General features: G+C 40.0%; 2 protein-coding genes across 3 annotated transcripts; one reads left to right on the top strand and one right to left on the bottom strand.

Annotated features, from left to right (window-relative positions):
* Nucleotides 1–26: 26 nt before the first annotated feature.
* On the bottom strand, nucleotides 27–23,714 carry LOC119912857 (prostaglandin D2 receptor 2-like). Of its 2 annotated transcripts, none has more exons than XM_038732083.1 (2): nucleotides 23,602–23,714; nucleotides 27–2,005 (listed from the first exon to the last, which is right to left on the bottom strand). In XM_038732083.1, the coding sequence occupies exon 2, from the start codon at nucleotides 1,923–1,925 to the stop codon at nucleotides 804–806; it is 1,122 nt and encodes a 373-aa protein (XP_038588011.1). In that variant the 5' UTR covers nucleotides 1,926–2,005; nucleotides 23,602–23,714; the 3' UTR covers nucleotides 27–803. The 2 variants fall into 2 exon arrangements, with proteins under 2 accessions (XP_038588011.1, XP_038588012.1); XM_038732084.1 differs by lacking the exon at nucleotides 23,602–23,714 and adding an exon at nucleotides 4,788–4,848.
* On the top strand, nucleotides 21,277–23,422 carry LOC119912858. Its single transcript, XM_038732085.1, has 5 exons — nucleotides 21,277–21,542; nucleotides 21,658–22,359; nucleotides 22,504–22,632; nucleotides 22,712–22,755; nucleotides 22,881–23,422. Exons 1-5 carry the CDS (start codon nucleotides 21,500–21,502, stop codon nucleotides 23,001–23,003), a joined length of 1,041 nt encoding a protein of 346 aa, XP_038588013.1. The 5' UTR covers nucleotides 21,277–21,499; the 3' UTR covers nucleotides 23,004–23,422.
* Nucleotides 23,715–25,546: the final 1,832 nt, after the last annotated feature.

Raw genomic sequence — 25,546 nt, 5'->3', positions numbered from 1 at the left:
CTGTTTAGATAACATCTAGTGATAACATCTAGTGAGAGCTTGGCGTTTTTGCACAGCAATGAACTATAATGAAGCAATAATGTATAGCCCATTCAACAAAAGTACAAACAAATAAATCCCTGTCGCTAATAAAGACTGTGTAGAAAATTTTGAGGAGGGCCTTATACTCCAAAAGTTCACATGATAATTTTAGTATAATGTACATTCCCATGACACTTATTCCATTAGTACAACAACGTCCGATGGATCTTTTGAAAATGATTAAGTTTCCGTCAATGAAATGCAACACAGAATTGATTATGCCAGGTTGAATGCATCTCTATAAAATCTATGGCTTTTAGAAATGTAAATGCTCTGTATTTGGATAGCGCCTTTCTAGTCTTTGCGACCACTCAAAGCGCTGTTACACTATATTGCATTCGCCCATTCACACACTGAGCCTACGTGCCTGAAACTAATTGTCACACACATTCATCCATCATCACACATTTCAACAGCTCTGAAACTGATGGATGTGTGATGATGGATGAATGTGTGTGACAATTAGTTGACGTTGATTCAAATAAAACCCCCAGCAAAATGGTACAAATGGAATTAGGAAGCGATGGGAGGTGAATGAATGTAGTTGCAAGTTGGTGAGTATGACTCTTGTACTGGTGAGAGTAAGGCTTTGGAATGTACATTATGCTCATTTTATAACGACAACAGGTAAACATGGATTCGTGTTTCCATTAACAGAAAATATCATCAAAAGCAAATTCAGGCCCAGTTTTCTGTGCTGTAAAATTAAAGCATGGCCACTGTTAGAGGATTGACTGTACATTTTCGTTCTGTTCTGAGCAGGGATTTTCACTCAGCGCTATCTCGTCTGTTTTCAAACACAAGGTTGTAATAGAATTCTTCTTCCTTAACTCAGCATCGTTGGTGCTGATAGAGCTGCGAACAGTGCTGCGGCGTCGGGCCAGGTCTGCCAGATCCTCAGCCAGAACACTCTCCATCACCGCACCCAGAGAATGTCTTATCTTATTGCACAGGTCAGGGCAGCTGAACACGTACAGAACGGGGTTAAGGACACTGTTAAGGAAGCCGATGGTTGCTGCAGTCGGGAGTGCCTTGCCTGCAAATTTATGTACCGGATGCCCATCGGGGGACATCACCTCCATGACGATGAAGAAGTGGTACGGCGCCCAGCAGAGTACAAAGCTCACTACCACGGCCACTACAAGCCGGACAAAACGAAAAGGGCGTCGGCAGCCTCTCCGCGCCAAGCTAGCATTCACAGCAGCATAGCTGAGGATGATGATTAGCAGAGGGATCAGGAAGGATACAAAGAGCTTCATGAAGGCCAAGGCCTCCTTGCGCTGCTTAGATAAAGCAGTGGAATTAGCAGGAAGGAATCGAGCATAGTTGTAGTAACACAGGATCTTGCCTTTATATTCAATTGTGTCACGGAATATGTAGAAGGGGATAGTGCAGACCGCAGCCAAGGCCCAAATCACCCCACATATCTTCACCACGAGTTGGACGTTCCTGTGGTTCTGGGCCCAGACGGGTCTCAGCACCACCAGGCAGCGGTCCATAGAAATGGCAGCCAGCAGGAAGCCACTGACAAACATGTTGAGAAAGAAGATGGAGGAATGGATGCGGCAGAAGGTCGCACCCAACGTCCAGGTGTGGCCGCGGGCCATGTAGAGGGTGAAGAAGGGCAGGGAAGCGGTGGCCAGCAGGTCAGATGCGGCGAGATTCAGGATCCAGATGCTGATTACAGAGCGGCGGACATGGAAACCCACTACTCCGACGATGAGGAGGTTTTCTACGATGCCAATGGAAGAGAACACGCCATGGAGGAAAATAGTAAAAATGCTCAAAGAACTCATTGTTTCGTTTGATGGGCCACTGCTGCTATTCCCCATGTGGTTGTCCATCTTGAAGGACAAATGTCTTAATGTTGTATGGAGCTGATGTTCTTTAACTTCTTAAGCCTCCCGCTTCACACTGCAGAGATCTAAAAAAGGAGATTAGAACATGTCAAACTAGTCAAGCAATTTACAATGTCAAGTGACAGAAACTGTCAGCATTTTAAAATTGAAAATAAATTCGGTACATGGAAATGAGTTTTTCTAACATCTCTGTTATAATGCGTTCATGGTGGCAGAGGTTATCAGGGACGTTGTAGCTGAATGAGCTTGCATATGTTTCTTAAATAACAGAAAATGTCTATGGAACATATTTTCACATGCATCACAAACAGCACTGCTCACACCCAAAAGAGAACAAGAAATGCAGACGAGGTGAGAAAAACATGGGTGTGTTTTTCTGCAGCTGAGTCAGGATTCTGTATGCAGATTAGATCAGTATGTTTCATTTGAATAGTGTGTTCCACTGAAAAATAAATACATTAAAACTGAAAGTAACGGTGAATAGAAAAGAACAGAAAGCATTTCATTATAAAAATCGTTTGGGTTGTCAAGGATTTTTTACAACCTGGCATCTAAATGTTGATCTCAATTAATGGATTATTCATCATTGGCTACAAGGCATTAAAAACAAATGAATTAACAAAATTAACAACATTAAACAATTAAAAACATCATTAGTTACAACCTGTGAACATTTTTCATGCCTTATTTGATTTGTAAGTCGTCTTGGATAAAAGCGTCTGTTAAATTTAAATAATAGTAATTCTATCACCAAGAAACCTGTAAGACACCAACATTGTGATTCCATACGTGTCTGGAGTATCAGAGAAACTCAGGAGGATTTTCAACAAACATAACATCCCTGTGTTTTTTAAACCCAAGAACACACTAAGACAGATGCTGGTACACCCCAAAGACCGCACACCCAAACACAAGAAAAGCAATCTAGTGTATGCGGTCCAGTGCAGTGAGGAATGCACAGACCTGTATATTGGGGAGACTAAACAACCACTACACAAACGCATGGCTCAACACAGAAGGGCCAACTCCTCAGGTCAAGACTCTGCAGTCTACTTACATCTGAAGGACAGAGGACACTCGTTTGAGGACCACCAGGTGCACATTTTAGACAGAGAAGATGGATGGTTTAAAAGAGGTGTCAAGGAAGCATCTACACCAGGGTTGAGAAGCCGTCATTGAACAGGGGAGGGGGTCTACGCCACCACTTATCCCCCACTTACAATGCTGTCCTTTCATCACTTCCCAGGAAACTCAACAAACGTAACCTATTGGCCTCAGGTGAAGATACCAACGATGGTCGTTCAGTCTTGGCCACAGGTAGTCTTAACGACTGTAACGACTGTCGTTACAGCAACCAGGAACACTAACGAACCAGCGGTATCGATGACCCGGGATAACGACCCCACTGAGGTTAAATAGCTGAGTTTCCCTGCCAGTCAGTCAGAACTGAAGAAGTCCTTTGGATGAGGGACGAAACGTCTTCCAGTATCTTCAACCAAGTCCAGTTGCCCTTGATTTTAACCTTCGTTGGACACCAATAAAGTTACTTATAGTTTTTCAGTGCTTCCTAAAACAACACAAATGAGCGCTTCCCGTCCCAGTCCAGCATCAGGCAACCAGACTTTAACTATGTTATGTAGATCACATGATATACAGTAAGTCACATAACATTAAACACATGGTTAACACTATGAAACAGTCCTAGTTTGGTTAGGTTTAGGAAAACTTTGTGGTTTTGGTTAACATAAGTCACATGACGTAAATCAAGGGACTTCACTCTCGGTAACACTATTTAACTTAAAACACAAAATAACTCAACATATTCTTGGTTTCACATGGGACTCGTGTTGAGAGTCCTGGTTTTGACCGATCCATCCTCTTTCTACCTTCTTTTGCGGACTTTTGCATATCTACAGTATACTTCACCCATCTTCTTCCTTTGCTACCCTCGTACACTAGAGGTCAGTAAAGTCACATTTTCTTGTTAGATTCCCACCTAAAAGGTTAATGTGACTTTTACAATACTGTTTTCTGTGTGCGTGTTAGGAGTGAATCTAACAACTGAAGAACATTATTTGTGTCCGTTTCAAAGCAGTTCTGCGAGAGTGACATTTTACATTGTATTTGAAGCCTTTGTGTCTGCCACTTTACATCTTTTCAGTCTTATCTTTCACGTTTCCCACTTCCTTTTCACAATTCTACAAATTATTTTCAAAGTCACGTTTCTAACTTTTGCCTGTCAGATCTGATCATGTCACACATGATTAATCCAATGGCATGTTGTATCTGATCGATCATGTGTGGCATGATCAGATCAGATACAACATGCCATCGGATTAAAATATCTCTGTAGTTATTAGGTTTTACATTAAAGGGTCAAAAGCATTTGGCTTATCCTGTTAACCAAACGTGTAATTGCTTGAATTGTAAATCACATAGCTGTAACTGTGGTTCAGCTGTAACAGAGTTCACATTTGGCGGAAAAAGTAAATTGCTGAATTGCTGAGTGACATTTTGCTGGACCCAGTGCCTGGCCATTGTGGTTACTACTCTGCTGCAGATGCAAACTCTGCAAAAGCAAAAAAACAAACAAACACAGCAAATAGCATATATAGCATATAGTTTTAACAAGTCTGACATCTTATAACTGTCCTTTTGCTAAAAGAGCACATCAAGTAACCACCTTTCACCCAAGTCCAATGCACATTCATTTGATTTTCAAAGTTGTAATGAGTGAAAAAAATGACACAAACGGATTGATTTGTCCCATTGCAAGATACGGATCCTGAAACTTTAGAACACAATATGCAAATATGCAGACCTTGTCCTCACAAATCAAGCACTTACATGTTCCTCTGTGCCTGGCAGGTCTGCTCGGGTCTCTGTCATGTTATGTTGCAGTGTAATACAGGAATGGCCTTATGGGTTTTCAAGTGCAGTAATAGGAAGTCACAAACCTCAAAAGGAACTTCTGCTATTCTAAGAAGTACAACTAAGTGTCACCTAATTTGACTAGACATCTTTATAGCCTTTATTATATTAGATGTACTGGTTTCCGAAAAGAAACTCAGAGTGAGGAAACAAGATGTACAATTCTTAGAGTTGATCAGATTATCTCATCCCAGATATTTGTGAGTTGCCATTTCATAATCATTCAATTTCCTGTTAAAGGTATCTTTATAAAATTGTTTTACTACATTTTTTTGTTTAGAAGTTGTTGTTTTGGGGCATTAGAAAGGTCTCTGATGAGCTTTTACCAAACCACTTAAATCATGTCAGCGGAAGGATGCCAGTATGAACAGAACACACTGACCTGAATATGATAAAATAACAGGAGAACAACACACCATTTCAACCATACAGTGACGATAAACCAGGTAGTTGTTCCTGTTAAGTTTGTTTATAATGTCATTGCAAACTTGTGTGTGCTGCGCATCCTGTTTTTGGGTGGGTGATGGTGCAGTGGATAAGACACATGCCTTTGTTGTGAGAGACCTGGGTTCAACTCTCCACTGTGACACCATTGTGTCCCTGCGCAAGACACTTAACACCTAGTTGCTCCAGAAGCGTGCGACCTCTGACGTGTATTGCAATTGTAAGTCGCTTTGGATAAAAGCATCAGCCAAATGCATAAATGTTTTATGAAGCTAAATTAATACTATTAACTTTCCAAATTATGCTCAAATATTCTCTTTTGGAAATTATCCCTACTAGGTCTCCAGTTTCCAGTAATTAAAGGAAATCAAATCAGTCATTGGGAGACACTGCCTGCACTGAGGGAGTCTCAAAGGCTGGTCAGTATGGCACTGAACTAAAGAACGGTCTACAACACTGAAAAACATTCAAACTTCCTTCAGTACAGCAATGGCTAAATGATTTCAGGTGTCGTCCACCTTTTATTTATACACATAAAGCACATTTATAAACACTGGCATAGGGTATTGTACTGGGTATTGTATTGCATACAGCTTTGCCTTTTCAATTTATTGTGTGGTTAGCTATTATTTATCATTTTCTTTACTCTTCACGCTTATTTTGTAGATTTATTTGGCTTTTCTTTTGCACTGCTGTAACAACAGGTTTTCTGCCTGTGGATAAATCAAGTGTGTTAATCTCGCCTCTGATCTTCTTACTCTGAGCCACACTCTGAATGGAAATATAACAGGTGGGGTGTGTGTGTTTGATGACTGCTCTGGGGTTTTGGCTTCACAAGAAATGCTGATCTCAAACTTGATTAAACAAAGCTTAGCTGACTATATATGATAATCTATTGAGGGTAATCTCACTGTTGCAAGAGTTTCTTAATATATGAAATAACTGCATTGGAATGAAAGATATAAATGGAAGAAAATTGTGAAATACCAATGCCGCAGACCTCAAAATAGAGAAAGCACACTCACATCAGCACCAAACACATGGGTTTGTGTTTTTACCCTCTGTGAGGATGTAAATGCCCGTGATGCATCATCACAGAGGAAATACAACCTTCAGGTTTGGTTGTGCTGCATTCTAGGTTTACACTGACACCTGCTGATCCACGAGGGGTATTGACACATTTAGTATTCTCAAACATTATGTTGGCAGATCCATCAAAGCTGCCAACAATACCTTTGTGTTTTGTATCGATACATCTCTTTCTTTCTCTTGGGCTGAGTTGCCGTAAAAAAAAAAGACTTTTGTCATATTTTTTAAAAATTTAAAAATACAAGTCAAACACAAATAATTATGTGGATGTGGTGATCAAGTAAAAGATAAAGTGATAAGCACTTCCTTCTGCTTTTTTGTCTCTCTGCTGCATGGTTTTGGGTGTGTGTGTTACAGAGAGAGCGTGTGCATGCTGCTGAAACAGTGATGTGGCAAAAAAAAAGGTCCCTCTGATGTTGTTGTAATGCTGAAACTTGCTGAAAATGCTGAGCAATTATCTTTCCATCACATGCCAACAAAAGAGAGTTATAATCTCTTTCTTTAAAATAAAAAAATAACAATAAAAAAACACTCTCTGGGAGCATTACACCATCCAATTTAGAAATCATCCAGAAAGTTCAGCGGTGTAAGATTACATCTGTAATCTTACACCGCTGTTGTTAACTTTATAATCATTATATGTCACAACGCACCAATGACTCACTTTTCAAGCCAGATGCTGTCAGAGAAGTTAGGAACTACTCTGTTGCCAAACTTGGCCTGATGCATGCATGTAATCTCCCACACATATTGTGATATCTAACAGGATGTGTGTGTATCTTTTTTTTTTGTCGACGGGTAACAATACATCTGGGTGAAAATAAAATGACATGGGTTCTCGTTGCAGGTCTGTGTAAAGTCCATCAGACTGCTGCAGCTTATTAAGATCACTGCTGCTAGATCCTTGCTAAGACCAGCAGATCAGACCTTGATGGTGGCTTCCTGTTTGGCAGATTAACTTTTTGTGAGGGCTGTTTAGGGCCAAATACATTTCTGATCTGCTGCTCTGTCTGGGGCAGGTCAGCTTACTGACCACAACTGCACATGGAGAATCAGAATTCAGTTTTCATGCACCACATGTCTGAAACAAACTCCCAGAAAATGTGAGGTCTGCTGCACCTCTCAGTTCTTTAAAGTCAGGGCTCAAGACGTTTCTATTTGCTGTACATTCACATCGTACATCTTGCACTGCTTTGCAGCTGTGCTGTACTTTTTATTATCCTGTTAAATATGTAGCATTCTTCTATTTATGTTAGCACATTTAATTTGGCTCTTTTTTAATCTTATTCATATGCATCTTTCCTGCCTTGTGTTTCTTGTATGCGTCCTCTTATCGCCCTTTCTCCTATCTTATGTATTCACTTGTGTATGTGTATACAGCTGTGTATGTTCTAGAAAGTTTTGGGGATTAAGAACCTCAGATATTTGTTGTTTGGACTGTTGGAAATATTTTCACCTTAATGTATTGTGAGAGAAATGTGTAGAATAAAGTCAGAGCTTTTCACACATTTTTCTGCTGAAGGTGTAGCGTTTGTCTTTGAACCCTTTACTGAAAGCACCATCACAGACACAGCAGACTATGTTCAGGTTTGATGTGCTCTTAGTTTATCTTTTCAGAGCCTCTAATTCACTGCATACAATGTTTTTCATGCTGAAATGAATTATGGGTATTGTAAATCTTACTGAGACTGGAAATTGTTATTCCAAAGGCTGAAAGGAGAGTTTTTTTAAAACTTTTTAAATGTGTAAAGTGATATTTGCATTCAATAGTCATTAGTCTCTGTCTATGTTTCAGATGGTGCTCTGCTCCACGACAACCCTGGACACAATGTGACTCTCCGTGTTTCTATGCCTCAGTGCCAAATATCTGTGTTGGGTTGTTGATGAGCAAACTCTAATAATGTTCTTTTTCCACAAACATTCACTCCAACTGCTTCCACAAACACTTTAAAGGTGACAAACGATTACAATTTAAAAACTATTATCATTAAAACAAAATCCATTTCATTTAAAGTCTAGTCCCTGGTTCTGACTCCAGCAGATGGCTTCTGACTCTGTGAAGCCAGGAGGTGCTGCAACTCTAATCTGCACGGTGCACACTGGGACCAGTGAAAGAGAACACAATGTTTACTGGTTTAAAAAACAAGTTAAAAAACTCCTACTTGGGAATCATGTACATGTGTGTACAGAGCCTCGAGCCTGCGTGTACAGTTTATCCCAGAGGAATGTGAGCCTGTCTGATGCTGGAACGTCCTGCTGTTCTATGGCTTCATGTGGAGAGATACTGTTTGGGAACGGAGATGTTGGAGGTGAACAACATACAGGTGCATCTCATAAAAATAGAATATAGTGAAAAAGTAAATTTATTCCCTGTAATTTAAGTCAAAAAGTGATATTGCCTTTCATTTATCATAGATTCAAAGTGAAAATGATTTATTTCAGGCCTTTTTTTGTTTTGATTCTGATGATTAGGGCTTAAAACCGATGGAAATCAAAATTCCATATCTCAAAATATTGGAATATTTGTATAAATAATGTATGATACAGTAATGTCGACCCTCTAAAAAAGTTCTGAAAAAGGTTCATTTGTGCACTCAGTACTCGGTCTGGGCTCCATTTGCATCAGCCTGTAGCACTGCTGAGGTGTTGGAAGCCCATGTTGCTGTGATAGCGGCATTCAGCACATCTGTGTCTGGTGTTTTTCACTTTCCTTCGTACAATACCACATAGACAGTTTCTCTATGGGGTTCAGGTCAGGTGAGCTGGCTAGGCAATCAAGCACAATAAAACCATGGTCGGCAAACCAGTCTCTGTTTTTTGCACTGTGGGCAGGTGCCATATCCTGCTGGAAAAGGAAATCAGCATCTTCATAAAGCTTGTCAGCAGATGGAAGAATGAAGTTCTCTCAGAATTTACTTTCATCTAAAAAGAGGACTTTGGACCACTCAAGCAAACTCAAACATTGCCTTCAGACACAACACACAACACACCAGGGCCGTGCAGAGACCTTCAGAATTCAGGTGCTCAAAGTATAAAAAGGGCACATGGAACAAGGATTTAAATAGGGCTGTTCTCAAAATATCGATACAGAAATGTATTGTTATGTTTTCCTTGCTGATATGCGTATATAGGTGCTTCTGTATATACCCAGCTCTAGCGTTAAAACACTGTGGGCTGACATAACTTACAGGGAGCAGTTGCTGGGTTGCTGGGGATGTTGCTGCTGCTGCTGCTGCTGTTACTGCTGATACTACTGGAGGTGATCTATGACTAGAGATTAAAACAAACATAGGATATATTAAACAATTATGTAACCATGAAAAGATGTAAAGATTGCTGAGTGTTTGGGACTGGCTCACAGTGACTGACCTGCTGTAGTGCTGCAGCCGCTGCAAAGGCTGACTGCTATGAGAAAATAAGAAGGCGATGCTCACAGAGACTGCTGCACACCGAGAGCAGCAGGGAGAGGAAATAAGATACTGTCAGAAATAAGGACCGGCCGGGCCAGTGGAAGACCTGGTCCCTACCCTTACCAACGTATTAAACTCAATAAAATTACTGTATTAGCTTTCTTCTTTAGTCAAAAACTGCGTAGTCAAAGACTTCACTGGAGACGGTCAAGAGTCGGTGCAAAAGAGTTTATTTCTGGTGGTGGTCAGCAAACATCGCCTTATATTCAACCTAAACTCCACCTTTTAGGTGGGCGTTACACCTTAACTCCACCTACAGTGTTCGCTGACCACTCCCTTCCATTGGTGAATTTCTTATCCTCTGCTGCCATCTAGTGGCCGTTTTTACGTACTGTTCTACCAATTTAACCCTTTCACTAATGTCGCAGTTACCACTTTTTAGCTGTTATTTAGCATAATTATTGTTAAAATTTATCACTGTATTTTTTAAAAGTTATACAGGCATAATTTGACACCATTAAAACTTGAACTCTTACAATTGTATTTTTTAAAAGAATTAATTAGGAATAACATAATCAATAGGTGTATGTCATGATTCAACATATCAAACATGAGCAAGTCAACCATGGAATATGCTGTGTCTCATTAAAACTGCTGTGTCTCATTAAAAACTCAGTGCAAGGCTTGGTTTCGGGCAGTACCTTGCCATACCAGGCAGTACTAGTCAACATCTTTCCCTATGATCTAATTTTAGGCTCCAATTTGCCATGATCTCGTGATTTGCTGCAGGTACCCTGCAACCAGGTGCTTCCCTCTCATTGGATAAGATGTTTTACTCCCATTGGATAAGGTGTTTCACTCCCATTGCGTACGACACAGTAGTCTTGGTTTTGCATATTCTGCCTGACCATCTTCTCTTTTTTGTATATTCTGCCTGGATAGTTTCTCTGCTCATGTAGGCATGTTGAAAGGCACAAGCTATAGTAATCACACCTTGTAAAGATAGTCTATCCTTACATTAAAAGAATGATATCAGTGATCAATACCTTTACCCAGGGAGACCACAGTCATTACTGTGACTACCATTTCTATAGTAATTAACGACAACAATTCAGGCCATAATGCTCCAAAACAATTCACAACAATACCAGATTCAAAAAAGTGTGGGAAATAATCTGAGAAGGAAACATTAATGGGGGAAAGGATGAGGGAGGCCATGGCAGAGGTTAGAGTGAGACAGACAAATCTATAGACAGAGGTGTGTGTGTGAGTTGTTTGTTTGTGTGTCTACAGTATGCAATATAGTGATAATGATTTTATATATCACATTGTGAATCTGAGATATATTTGGATTTTTATTGGGTACATGTCACGTCTAATCAGAAATCTAAATCTTTCACATTAACATTTCATACCTTTTTGGTCATTTCTTCACTTTTAACTTTGATGTCAGGAATTTTATTTATTTTACATTGACACTGACAGTATTGTATTGCATTTCCAGTTATTGAGTTTATGGTTTGGTATTGTAAACACTGTTGCTGTTAAAATGTAAATCTATTACAATACTCTTAATGAGATAATTTTAAAAAATGGCAGATAAGGAGGCTATAAATCGGAAGAATAAGTATCATTAAGCCTGTTTTACCAATGTCGTTATTTTAAGGCTCAATACTTTTATTAAGTTACTGTAATAATACTAGTTCAAGAGAAGTTTTTAGTCAAATTACATAAAAAAGACCAGACCTCTCGACGCAGGTGAAACTTTTCCCCCCTCACACAGCAAGAACAAACAGTGAACAGAGCACCTTTGTTTATCGTGTGTAGAACTAAACTTAGCTGTCGGCACAGTGTTAGCCGGCAGCTAACGTTACTTCTACAAGCGACATACAGCAACATACACAACTACTGTGCATGCTCTCTTTGCGTCTTTCTTGCAGGGCTGGACAAACAAAATGGGCCGTGGCATTTTTGGGGTCTGGAGGTTGTCCCCCAGAAGATTAAGCATTAAACACTTAATTTCCTGCATTCTGGGGACATTTTCTGCACCAGGGAAGCACAAAATTCAGGTGGCAATTCAGACAATAAAAATATAATATAATATAATGCAGTAATCTGTAGCTTGTTGTTTTTAGCCTAGGTTAGTTTTTTTGGACAACAGTTTTCTCTATATTTTCATTCACTGAAGGCTTACTGTGCAAATAAACCTCTCATAGCATTTTTATTTTTTAACATTGACAATTCTTGGTGCAAACTATTTTTCACAACATTTTTAACAAATGCTTTCAAATGCTACATGTCCCCAGCGTCCCTCCCTGCTCCCTCCCTACAGGTCGAGCTACTCCCAACTTACCGCTTCACCTAGGTCCTCCGCGAGAAGAAGAAAAAAAGAGAAGAAAAGACCAGGTGAAGCGTAGCGAGATGCTACAGTCAATAATATTCCACAGTTAACTTAGGCTATGCAACCTCGCCACAGTCTGTTAGGGATGATGTAGGCCTAGTAAGTCCAGACATGTAATCCAGGAAAAATAGTTTTTGTTGAGTTCGTCTGGCAAGCCTAACAGAGCCCACTAAACTCCGACCGCTTCACCTGTTGCACTCCAGAGTTTCCCTTAAATGTCACTTACCTGTAAGAGATGTGATTGGGCCGGCACAGTATCAGTAGGCTATAGAAATTTACCCAATGGGCCACTGTCCATGCTTTATGGGACGATCGTTTTAAAAAACAGTTATACATAGTTTAGGCTACGTTACACCGGCCAAAAGGTGCGTCGGCCCAAATGGCATTTGCCCATATGTCAAATTACCAGTCCAGCCCTGCTTTCTTGTAAAATGCATCCATCAACCCACAACAAGTGCAGGTGCTGGTCATATAATTAGAATATCATCAAAAGTTTATTTATTTCAGTAATTCCATTCAAAAAGTGAAACTTGTATAATTTATACATTCATTCCACACAGACTGATATATTTCAAGTGTTCATTCCTTTTAATTTTGATGATTATAACTGACACCTAATGAAAATCCCAAAATCAGTATCTCAGAAAATTAGAATAATGTGAAAAGGTTCAATATTGAAGACACCCCGGTGCCACACTCTAATCAGCTAATTAACTCAAAACACCTGCAAAGGCCTTTAAATGGTCTCTCAGTCTAGTTCTGTAGGCTACGCCATCATGGGGAAGACTTGACCGCTGTCCAAAAGACGACCATTGACACCTTGCACAAGGAGGGCAAGACACAAAAGGTCATTGCTAAAGAGGCTGGCTGTTCACAGAGCTCTGTGTCCAAGCACATTAATAGAGAGACGAAGGGAAGGAAAAGATGTGGTAGAAAAAAGTGTGCAAGCAATAGGGATAACTGCACCCTGGAGAGGATTGTGAAACAAAATCCATTCAAAAATGTGGGGGAGATTCACAAAGAGTGGACTGCAGCTGGAGTCAGTGCTTCAAGAACCACCATGCACAGACGTTTGCAAGACATGGGGTTTCAGCTGTCGCATTCCTTGTGTCAAGCCACTCTTGAACAAGACACAGCGTCAGAAGCGTCTCACCTGGGCTAAAGACAAAAAGGACTGGATTGCTGCTGAGTGGTCCAAAGTTATGTTCTCAGATGAAAGTAAATTTTGCATTTCCTTTGGAAATCAAGATCCCAGAGTCTGGAGGAAGAGAGGAGAGGCACAGAATCCACGTTGCTTGAAGTCCAATGTAAAGTTTCCACAGGCAGTGATGGTTTGGGGTGCCATGTCATCTGCTGGTGTTGGTCCACTGTGTTTTCTGAGGTCCAAGGTCAACGCAGCCGTCTACCAGGAAGTTTTAGAGCACTTCATGCTTCCTGCTGCTGACCAACTTTATGGAGATGCAGATTTGATTTTCCAACAGGACTTGGCACCTGCACACAGTGCCAAAGCTACCAGTACCTGGTTTAAGGACCAGTCCCACTGGTGGTTTTGTTTTGCCCCCCCCCCCCCATGACAGGATGTCTATGTGGTTTTATTTGTGATGCTATATTTGTTTGTTCCAGTAGCTTCGCAATAACACCTTCGCTCTTTCACTTCTCATTCGCAGAATTGTATTTTACACTCATACAGCCTGTTAACAGCTTAAAAAGTCTAAATCGCACTTGGAACTTACATAAACAAAAAAACAACTGATAAAAGGCACAACATTAAAAGGCATGCACATCATTGGTACAGGGGACTTGAAGCGGCAGCAGATACAGAGGAGGAGGGAGGAGGAGCATTATGACAAGGCTGTTGGGGGTCGGGCTTTGCTTTCTCCTCTCTGTAACTGCAGGTTTTCTTATTTCTAGTTAAAGGTTGTCTTCATGTTCCTGTTTTAGCTAAATGTTTCTGATTGTTTTTTGTGTATAATAGTGCATAAGTGCAGAGGAAGTATACTCGCTCCGAAATGACCTGATTTACTCCTTAATGCCAAAAACACAAAAGTCTAGTTTTTCCACAAGATGCATCTGCTGCCCAAGTCTTAATTGGCCAGCAAACTGGCCTGACCTTAACCCTATAGAAAATCTATGGTGTATTGTGAAGAGGAAGATGCGATACGCCAGACCCAACAATGCAGAAGAGCTGAAGGCCAAGTGCTATCAGAGCAACCTGGGCTCTCATAACACCTGAGCAGCGCCACAGACTGATCGACTCCATGCCACGCCGCATTGCTGCAGTGATTCAGGCAAAAGAAGCCCCAAATAAGTATTGAGTGCTGTACATACTCATACTTTTCATCTTCATACTTTTCAGTTGGCCAACATTTCTAAAAATCCTTTTTTTGTACTGGTCTTAATATTCTAATTTTTGGAGATCCTGAATTTAGGGTTATAAAATTAGTTGTCAGTTTTAATCATCACAATTAAATGAAATAAACATTTGAAATATATCGGTCTGTGTGTAATGAATGAATATAATATCAAAAAAAGTTTCACTTTTTGCACACAGCGCACCCCCTCTGCGCACACCACAGTCCTACACACTGCTGAGATCAATTCAAAACAATACTACAAAAACTGGTTATTAGTAACTTTGCTTGTGGTTCTCTCCCTCAAAAACCTTTTCACATGATGAACACAACAAAATGTACATTTGCACTTTTTTTTTTATCCTTAGTGAACTGTACAGTATGTCACAAGCCAGCTCTTAGCCCGTGACAAAAAGGAGGTTTGCATGCCAATGGTATGATTTATTATAAAAGTAAAAGGGTCAAATGATCACCAATATTATGTTGTGTGGCAAAGTGTGACTATCAGTTGTGTCAGCAGTGAATGGATGAGTGAGATAGTTGTCAGGATTAACCAAAGAAGAAACACAAGACAAACCAAGTAGGACGGCGACCTAGGAGGAGAGAGCACGAAAGACTGATCAGTCCTGGCTAAATAAGCTCTGAAGGTAGAGCTACACAGGTGATTGCCCAGCCCAGTCAGCCTCCCTGCCTGCTTGTCCTCCTCCGCAACTCCTCATCTTCCTCCTGTCCCATCCCCTCCTTCAACTCCTACTGTTCCTTTTCCTTTACCTCTTCCTCCTCCTCCTCATCTCTACCTCTTCCTTCAGGTTTCTCTGGATCCATTGTTCCAAAACTGAATGAACTGACTCCGGGCCTGTTATCTATCTATTGAAGCTTCTGATCAGTGTGTTATCAATTTTGACTCTTTGTGTTTCCACCTGGGTAGCTGTGTGCTAATTGAGCTCAAACTTTGCTGAATTGAGTGAACAATATTGAATGTTAGTGTTTTCTCAATGACCAAATGGTGTAGGCAATGAGAAATGAAGGGATTTGTGAGTTTAGGGATTCTAAATTCAGCAGCAGGCCTGGGTCATTTCTTTTTAATGTGTTGTATGGAGTTTCAGCTCTTGGCCAGTAGGGAGCAGTAGCACACCAACAGTAGATTCACATTTCACAAGTGCTACATCAGGATGTTTACACAGTTTGCTCAACTGATCACACAGCAGTTACATGTTGCTGTGACCACCAGAGATCTAAGATTACGACAGATATGTTATTTAAAGGCAACAAACCACAGAGAAAGGCTCAATAATTGCATTTGAACATTTCAGAGGAACGTGAGGTGTGTCCTTTTTGTTCCACCCACAGAGTCATGTGCTTGGAGGTATTGTTGTGGTCGACTGACATAAAAGTCTTGTCTCAACCCTTTTTTCAGAGCCCCAGAGCACTGTGACAGCAACATGTCATGTCACTATGTATTAAGAGTTTGGTCAAAACATTTTTTTTCAAATTTAAGCAGGCAATTTCCTCAGTGAGTAGGTCAGCCTTAATTGTCTTAACCATGTATTATGATCAAATCTAAGTATATTTAACATTTTCACTGTAACAAATGGGCTTCCTATATCCCATCCCTCCTCAAAAAACAAAGCATCAGTTAAGAACATTGTAATAAAGGTGTTTGTTTCGCTCAAACAAGAGACGAGACAGTGAGCCGACTAAAAGGAAAGAAAATAACAGGGAAATGTCGCTCTTCTGAGTTCCCGCTCTGGTCAAGCTTGCTCACGTCAAGTTCAACCCACTGGTGGTTTTGTTTTGCCCCCCCCCCCCCCATGACAGGATGTCTATGTGGTTTTATTTGTGATGCTATATTTGTTTGTTCCAGTAGCTTCGCAATAACACCTTCGCTCTTTCACTTCTCATTCGCAGAATTGTATTTTACACTCATACAGCCTGTTAACAGCTTAAAAAGTCTAAATCGCACTTGGAACTTACATAAACAAAAAAACAACTGATAAAAGGCACAACATTAAAAGGCATGCACATCATTGGTACAGGGGACTTGAAGCGGCAGCAGATACAGAGGAGGAGGGAGGAGGAGCATTATGACAAGGCTGTTGGGGGTCGGGCTTTGCTTTCTCCTCTCTGTAACTGCAGGTTTTCTTATTTCTAGTTAAAGGTTGTCTTCATGTTCCTGTTTTAGCTAAATGTTTCTGATTGTTTTTTGTGTATAATAGTGCATAAGTACAGAGGAAGTATACTCGCTCCGAAATGACCTGATTTACTCCTTAATGCCAAAAACACAAAAGTCTAGTTTTTCCACAAGATGCATCTGCTGCCCAAGTGATCTGACTTATTTTCAAAGGTTATGAAAATTCACTCTAGCTGTTATATCGTGTCCACATATTGGTACAAAACACTATCAAGATGCTCATCATCATTTGTGTATGAAGAGTGAAAAGACCACAGCAGCAGCTCCACTGAAGCTTAGCATGAAATCTAAAATGTGATTTCTCACCAGTAACCAGAAATCTAACTTGTTTGAGGTTTAGTGGACCATTAAAAGATTATTTTGTAAGTGTGTAGTTGAAAGCATGATGAAGTTGTAGGACTTCAAAAGGGAGGGTAGCAACATTTAACAATTAAAGGCAGCGAGATAGCAGTGATACACGATGGTGAATTTGAGAATAGAGTTTTCCATAGCTTGCTGAATAAAAGATTCCATGACTTATTATTAAAATGACAATAAATATATATATACCTTCAGGGTTTTCTGGCAGAAAGACTCTGCCTTTCTTTTTTCCTAAACCTAACCAAGTAGTTTGAGTCTCTAAACCTAACCAAGTAATTTAGGTCTCTAAACCTAACCAAGTAGTAAGGCTTTGTGGCTTGAAAGGGTGGCCTGAGGGCCAAATTCTTCCATGTGTAGCAACTTTCATTACTTATCAAGATTTTGGGCAGAATTGCTTTCTTAAAATGCACAATACATGTGTGGATGAAATGACAGAGCAAGAGCAAAAAGCGTCCTCCACCCACACATTTTTGGGAAGCACAAAACTTGACAGTATTGAGCACCTAGTTCCAAATGACACTGATGTGACATTGAAGACAAACAGTAACAGCACTGCTTCCTCTTTTACTTTTTGCCATACAGTCTGACTCACATTCTCTTAAAACTAGAATGGGAGGATCTATTTTCCTTTTGAGCTATGACTATGATTGCTCAATGAGAAACAGCAAACAATCGGCCGTCCTATTGTCACTTTGCACGACTCAGGAAGTATGGGTTAAAGTGAGAAAAGCATTGGTCAGTAATGCCTCGTCTCTACTGAGTCAACAACTGTAGAACTTTCACCGCAGTTTTGTGAAAGCATGTACAGGCCACGAACATCAAAGGGCATTGTTGAGTCACACGCAGCGGCCCGCTTCTTCTGGGTAAAGGTCAACTCCACGTGTTGACAATGCTATTAAATTTGCAAGGGTCTGACAGAGTTAGACCGAAGGACTGAAGCTGGTTAAAGTTAAAGGTGCAAATGCCTGACAACAATCCGACCATTTCTCTCACTGCAACAACACTATATATTATATACAATATATATTATAAAGTGAACACTTTTAACCACGTTAAAATCAGGCAACATGTGACTGAAAATCATATCCACAAACCTCTCTAGCCAGCTTCTGTTTAAAGGATAATAATGGTATTTTTTAATAAATTCAGTTTTTCTTTTTAAGTCATGTCCTACAAATAATGTGTACTTTAAATGACTGCCACTCTCTTTGTCAAGGAGTTCCCGGAATACACCACAATACTACCACCATTTATTTTTAAATGTGCATACAGAAATTATGTGATTGGTGGATTGTATTTCACGCAATTTTGTGATGTGATGAAATGAAGTGAAACCAACATATGTCTGAGTCTAAATGGAATAAATGAGGAAGTGGTTACACAAGGTTATATGGGATTTGTAGAAGGCATGATAAAATGTGAAAATAAAAATGATTCCTGCTGCACAGCAGTGAGTTAGGGTTGGGCTTATGAAGGGGGAAGAAGAAGAAGGAGAAAGAGGAGGAAGATGAAAACAGGAAGAGGACTAAATGACAAATACATGAGGGTGTGTCAGCAGAACTGCTTGGACAAACTGATGTTTAAAGATGCTGTATAGGCCTACTGTCAACAATTTTGTTTTTGAGACACAATTCTAAAATTATCAGGACATCTAACATGACATCAAAATGTCAAAAAACACTGCAGAATCATTTAGCAAGAATTTAGGACTACATTAAACATTTTGATGCAATGTGGGCTCAATGTGTAATAACTCCAAAGGGAAAGTCTGAAGATGCAGTGTGGCACATTTGTTGTCAATGAAGCAAAACATTTGAGAGTGTTAAATTAGTTTTAGTTTTTGAGAAAAACAAATGATGGACTTCATAATTCCTTCCACTTTTGAATGATTTATGAATGGGAAGTTTTAAACTTTAGACAGTTTCTGTAGCACCACCATCAGGATATTAGCTCACAATACCCGTTGATGCAGTTTGGCATAGGATTGGAACTATGTGCAAATTTCTGTTTATGACTTTGTTTGTGACTTTTAACATTGTGGTCATTTGTCCAAACCACATCTGAACCCATGAACAGCTATGGCTAGCTAGCTAACGGTCTCCTGTCTTAGTGTGGGACTAAGCAGGAAGCTTCCAGTCTGAAACGTGAATCCTATGCGGAAGTCTCTCAAACCTGTATTCTATTGAACGGCCAGCAGGGGGTGACTCTTCTTGTTGCAAAAAGAAGTCCGGTTCCATTAGAAATAATGGTAAAATTACTTTTCTTCTCACCTGATTTATTGCCTCAGTAAACCCTTTCCTAAAGAGTCTTTCAACACAATATCATGATCATTTAGTAAATTATGGTCCCCTTTATCAGAAAATAGACCATAAAGCAGAGTATGCTTCAGGTCTATGATGATGAATCTATAATTGACAAGTTGTTAACATGGCGACCTGTCAATCAGCCTAGAGGCTAGAGTGACTCGTACCCACCGCACTGTGTACATTTAACCACCAACTTTGAAAAAGAATATTAGGAGTTGGCTAATCACTTTCTCTGGTGAGTACATTTAGTTTTAAGACTGTTCACTAGACAAAAGGATCTTCCCAGTTAAAATGACAGTGAATTACAGATGCACCTAGCTAAGAAAGCTAGCTAGCTCCACACATGGCCGTTAGCTCCACATTCTCGTCCAAATATGGTCACGTCCGGTGCAGCTGGTTGCAAAAACTCAACATGGCAGCGCCCTATCAGCCAAACTTCAAAACGGCAGTTCACAAACCAACGGGTGACGCCGTGATGACTACATCCACTTATTATGCAGTCTATTTGTGGGACGAACACTGACTATGCAGGCACTGAAATAGCATGAACAAAAGTTAAATTATAGTGGGAACCAGTGCTAACATTAGCAAGCTTGGAAAACTAGCTAGCTAGCTCCCCAAAAGTTAAGCCAAATCATCTCGTTTACCCCCTGGTGATTGGCTGTAGTATAGGTCCTACACCCCGCCCCCTCCATGTCTCCATGTCAGCAGATACGCCATGTGGAAGACATTTAGTTTCTGTTGTTTTAGATAGTTCTTATCAAGCTAATGTGCATTAATGTATGTTCATTTTTCTGATATGTTTGATATTAATTAGTTATTGGTTTCTAAAAAGAGAGGGTTTTACGTCATGATTGACAGCTGAGCCGGCTGGGTGCAGGACCACTACTGCACAGAGGGAAAGAAATGTTCTGTATAAACAATGATAGGCTGCAGTGCATAGGGTTATGATGAGCTACGGTCAGCAGCGCACCACGGTAGTTGACATGGTGTCTACTACAAAATGCCACTCTGGCTAATCCAAAAAAGAGGTGGAGCTGAGGCAGGCCAAATGAAGCCTGGTTGCTGAACCATCTATAGAGTCTAGCCAACTAAGAGGGCACCCACCTGTCTCTCAAAGCAGCCATGTCCTGAATTATGCATACATCATATATATAATGCAATTGTCATGAATATGGAAAGTAGCTGAGACCACTTTTTGTACCAGGCTGTAAACATGTTTATTTTTGCTGAAAGGTTTTTACAGGGGTGTTTACGGAGATTGACTCGCTTTTGGAGCCAGCTTCAAGTGGCCATTCGAAGAATTGCTTCATCTTTCAGCCCCAGAGGCTTGCTACAAATAAGCAATAGCTATGACCAAAGTTCTTATAGACAAGTCATGCCACACCCATCTGAATGAATAGGGAGAGAGCCAGCAACAACTGTCACATCTAACCTGAGGGGCATCAGTGGCATGATGGGTCCTACAATGTCGAATTATGCTATGAACATTAACTTTAAAGTACTTTAGATGGGTTTGATCATTGGAACTGATTTTTTTCTTTTTTCTGTCTGCTTCCCTCCCACACACTCCCTTTGAGCCCACTTAACCATTTAAACACACACATCCCTTAAAAAAACTCTTTCTTTCTTTCTCTTAAGTAATCACATAATGCATGCACATCTGAATCTAACAAATAGAATGACACATTTGTGTCATGACTGAATTATACCGCATGTTTTTCCAAAATGAAAAAAATTACCTCTAAGCACCTTGCATATTGTGGGGAATAAACACTGACATGCACCAACATCTACGCCTCCATTCAGAAATGGACTTTCCTTTCCTTTTCATGGTATAAAAACAGGTTGTCACACCTACTGTCCTTGAAACGTGCAACAACAGTGATGTAACAAAAAAGATTCAACCCCATAAAATTACACCTCTTTTTTATTCCGATCAGACTCGTCGTTTTCAAAAGAACAAATTGCTCTTAACCAAACCAGTCAGCTTGGCCAATCACAAACAGCCTCCGTCTCCTATAAGAGTTGGGTGAGTACGTCAACACAGAAGATACAGACTGCAAAGCTTCAGGGATGATGCCACTTTACATTTTACTTCTGCTTCTCTGTAAAATCTGTAAGTTATTTTATACCATTTTCATAATTTATGAGTTCATGAATATCATTTTGATTGAGAAGGTTGAGGTTTAAAAATGTGTATAAATAATATTATTGTATGCATTTCTACACAGCTCAGGTTCCAGCTGTTAACAAGACCTCAGGTATAACTCAGGATAGTGGCATCATAACAGCTAAAGCTGGACAGAATGTGACTTTGCGATGCTTTTGTCGAGATGATGCAGTAACTTTCCTTTCTTGGTACCAGCAAAGTTTGGGAAGCAAGCCTCTTATTATATCAACTCGGATGAAGCATAACCCAGATGTTACCATCTACCCTGCATATAAAGAAAGGTTTCAAATCTCAGCAGAAGGTAAAGACGGTGCCAACCATCTCATAATCACCAACCTTCAAATCTTGGATTCAGCAACATATTACTGTGGGATTTTAGAATTCAACGCAATAGAATTTGGACAAGGAGCTTTCCTTCATGTCAAAACATCGCTGTCCAACATCCAAGCTGTTGTCCATCAACCAGCGTTGGAGCCACTTTGGTCTGGAGACTCTGTGAATTTGAGCTGTACAGCATACGCTGAACCATGTGCAGGGGAGCAGAGCCTCTACTGGTTCAGACATGGAGCGGGTCAACCTGCAGTCATGTATCGCAGCGCGGGACAGTGTGAAAACCTTTCCAGTGAAGAGTCTCATATGAAAAACTGCACTTTAAACCTTGCTATTAAGTCTGTGAGCTCCTCTGATGCAGGGATGTACTACTGTGCTCTGGCCTCCTGTGGGGAGATTGTGTTTGGAAATGGAACCAGAGTGGAGATTACAGGTAGGCGATAACGGCTGATAATAACTGATATTGCATATGATTGTTTTTTCCCACCCTGAACAAGTTAAATTGACTACATTTATTCCATAAATCTAAATATATAACAGGGATAATGAAATATGTTTTCTCTTGGCTGCATGTTAGGACGTTCTACCAAACTCCCCCTCCTGGTGTATTGTCTTTGTCTGGCGTTGACAGTTTCCATTATCGTGCTCCTTGTCTTGGCTTTCATCATGTACAAGTTGAAACAAAAGTCATGCTCTGTCTGCAAAGGTAAGAATTTCAGAATTAAGGTATCTACATATTTTTCTGTATCGATGTTGCTTGATTGTTCATGTATTTTACTTTGCAGGGACTTTTTCTCATGTAACATGTTCAGCAGCTTCTGATGCCATGGTAGGTGAAATAATACAAGCCAAATGTATACCGCTAAATAAATAAGATGCCAATAATAGCTATGGTATTTTTACTTCAAGTACTATACTGTATATCTCACATAATTTGCATTTTGTCATTACTAGAGCCAAGATGACATTCTCCATTATGCTGCGCTGAGTCTGAACAGAAAGAGCGAACGACTTCGTCAAGAGGACAACGTGGAGAGTGATTGTGTATACTCTAGAGTAAGGAGTCGAAAAGAGTGAAAAGTTAAATAGGACTTCACCACTTCTTAAAATTTTTTAATTATCTCTCTCTCCTGTCAATGACTAAATGTATAGTATTAAAAAATTAAATCCATTTTTTTGTGTAATGTGTTTGCAGTATTTTGTATGTTCATTTTGTTCTGAAAGTGTTCAACAATCACATGGATCAGCATCTTCATGTATACAATATAATACTGTAAACAGACGTAGACAAAGCAGCATCTTGAAAATCCCCCAAGACCTATTAATATCTTCTTTTGCTAGAAACATAAGCACCGGTCGCACCTTCAGCCTAGCCTGCTCTCACCGTTTACCTTACACTCCTGTGGTGAAGGTGGTGTGAACACAGAGCACAAGTTTCCATTAGTGGAAACATTAAGTCCTAGCTTCAACACAGGAAGACCAGCCGGTAGCTTTCAGGCCACAGCATCTTGCACCTCAGTGCGCCGCACAGAACCTTGTGAAACAAGCACCATGTCTTAGCTGCAGAAAACATGCTGTGCACAAAAGAAGAACTAAAGCAAGCCGTGTTTTGTCATTGAAATTAAATGAAAATCAAGACAACAGACTTCAGTGAAGTGTAAGGATTTTTACATACCTACAACTCCCAACAGTCCAGATCTGTTTCTTAGCTCATGGGAAGCCTGGTCTGAGTGAAGCTTTCTATTCAGTTGATCAAAATGTTATTTCAGTCAACCATAACAGTTTAACTTTCACAGTTTCACTTCCCTAAAATTCAAATGCCTGAACTTGACCCAAAGTTATACTTTTTAGGAAACTTACCATAAAGTTGTCCACTGTTTGAAAGAAGAGGACAGACATGATCATGCAGGCCCAGAACCTCTCAGCTCACAACTCAGGTCCAATACGAGGTTCTTTGGGTTGATAAAGTGCACCAAGTCACATGGAGCAGAAACATTCATCCACTGGTCTCAAAAGACTAAAGATCAAAATGTTCCTGTGCCAAAGAAACTATGCCAAAGGGATGAGAAAAATGGCCAAATAATATCACAATATTTCAAGATATTTTATGAAGGATTTGGATAATAAATTATGTGCAAAGGTCAGTGAATAAAAAAACATTATCAGTGGTGAACCATGTGAAGAGGAATACTCTATTAAGGCACTACATATCTTCTTTTGTAATATTTGTCTAATATGGTCATTAAGAAACAACAGGTCTCGATGTAGCAAACAGTAATGGGAGCAAGGTCAAGACGAGGGATGTATATGGTTTAAATCTTGACCTCTTCACAGCGCATTCCAGCAGCAACCGGTTGTGTAGTGTCCATTTTACATGGGAAGTCAGAATTTCCAAAATCCAAGTCGGACATTTGAACGGGAATGCCCCCTTATGTTATATTACTTACTCGGAAAGTCGGGAGAACCTCACCAACCCTGACCTCAACATCCAAGTTGGCTACCACTGGAATGAACAGTAGTGAAAGCTGTATTAATATACTATTTATTGCACTTTTGTCTTATTTGTTCTCATCAGTTGTACACACAGTCCTGTCCAACTTTTATCTGTAGGCATGTTGCTACGATGTTTGTATGTGGAAAATACTGTGTAATGCCTTATCAGCTGATTTTGCTAACTGTGGCCAGAGGCATCAATCTTGGTCAACTCGGGTATGACATCATTACCAGTTCCGAGCTCCAACTTCCAAGGTAAATGGAACGCACCATTATCTTAAGGCATTTTACAGTCTCATTTTGTGTGCATTTAACACTGCTTAAGGTTAGAAGAAGCCTTTACGTAAGGGCAGATGTTTCAGTAGTATTATCATGTTCATGACGGCCAATTCTACTACACTGACTTCGGAAGACATTGTTCTAATGTAGGCATGGTAAGATAACTGATTCACATCGTTCAAGTTCAAGTACACAAGTTCAAGGTGCATTGGTTACAATTTCGGATGAACGCAAGATGTATTGTTTTTTTAGTGAAATCCGATTTATTTCCTACAAATCAAATGTTTGGAGACCCTTAGGAATTTTTCAAGAGAGACAAAATGCATGTAATTTGCAAAACATGCCGTGTTGCTATGAAGTACACAGCAGCAAGACTAACCTAAAAACTAACTCACCCGAAGCAGTGACATGATGTGACATGTCTGCCACCATGTTTAATTGAATAGCATTTAATACTTATTTTTGTACTACTTTTGCATCATGTCATATCGCATTGTGTTGAATAAAATCAAATCGCAATGGGGGTGAATCATACCGTACCACATTGGTAGTTGTTTTATATGTATCTTTAATTTATCAAATCATTGGCAATGCATCGAGATGCATATCAGATCCCTATGCACATCCCTAGTTTCGTGTGCAAACTGAACCTGATATATAACACGTGGATTTTGTGTCCATTTCCTAAATACTGTAGGTCCTGACACCCTTTTGAAAACAAATCTTTGCAAATTCTGTTCACTGACCATGTGATCATTCAGAGTCTTTCTGATTGGCCAATCAAACAGAGGGTTGCCTCTGAAAAGCAGAGAACGTATAGAGAGTCTCTCAATGGACCACGGCAATTT

Source organism: Micropterus salmoides, unplaced genomic scaffold, assembly GCF_014851395.1.
Source record: "Micropterus salmoides isolate LMB-PRFRI ecotype aquatic unplaced genomic scaffold, ASM1485139v1 Ms_hic_scaffold_2, whole genome shotgun sequence".
In the NCBI taxonomy this organism is placed as follows: Eukaryota; Metazoa; Chordata; class Actinopteri; order Centrarchiformes; family Centrarchidae; genus Micropterus; species Micropterus salmoides.
This window is presented reverse-complemented; position numbering and strand designations above follow the sequence as displayed.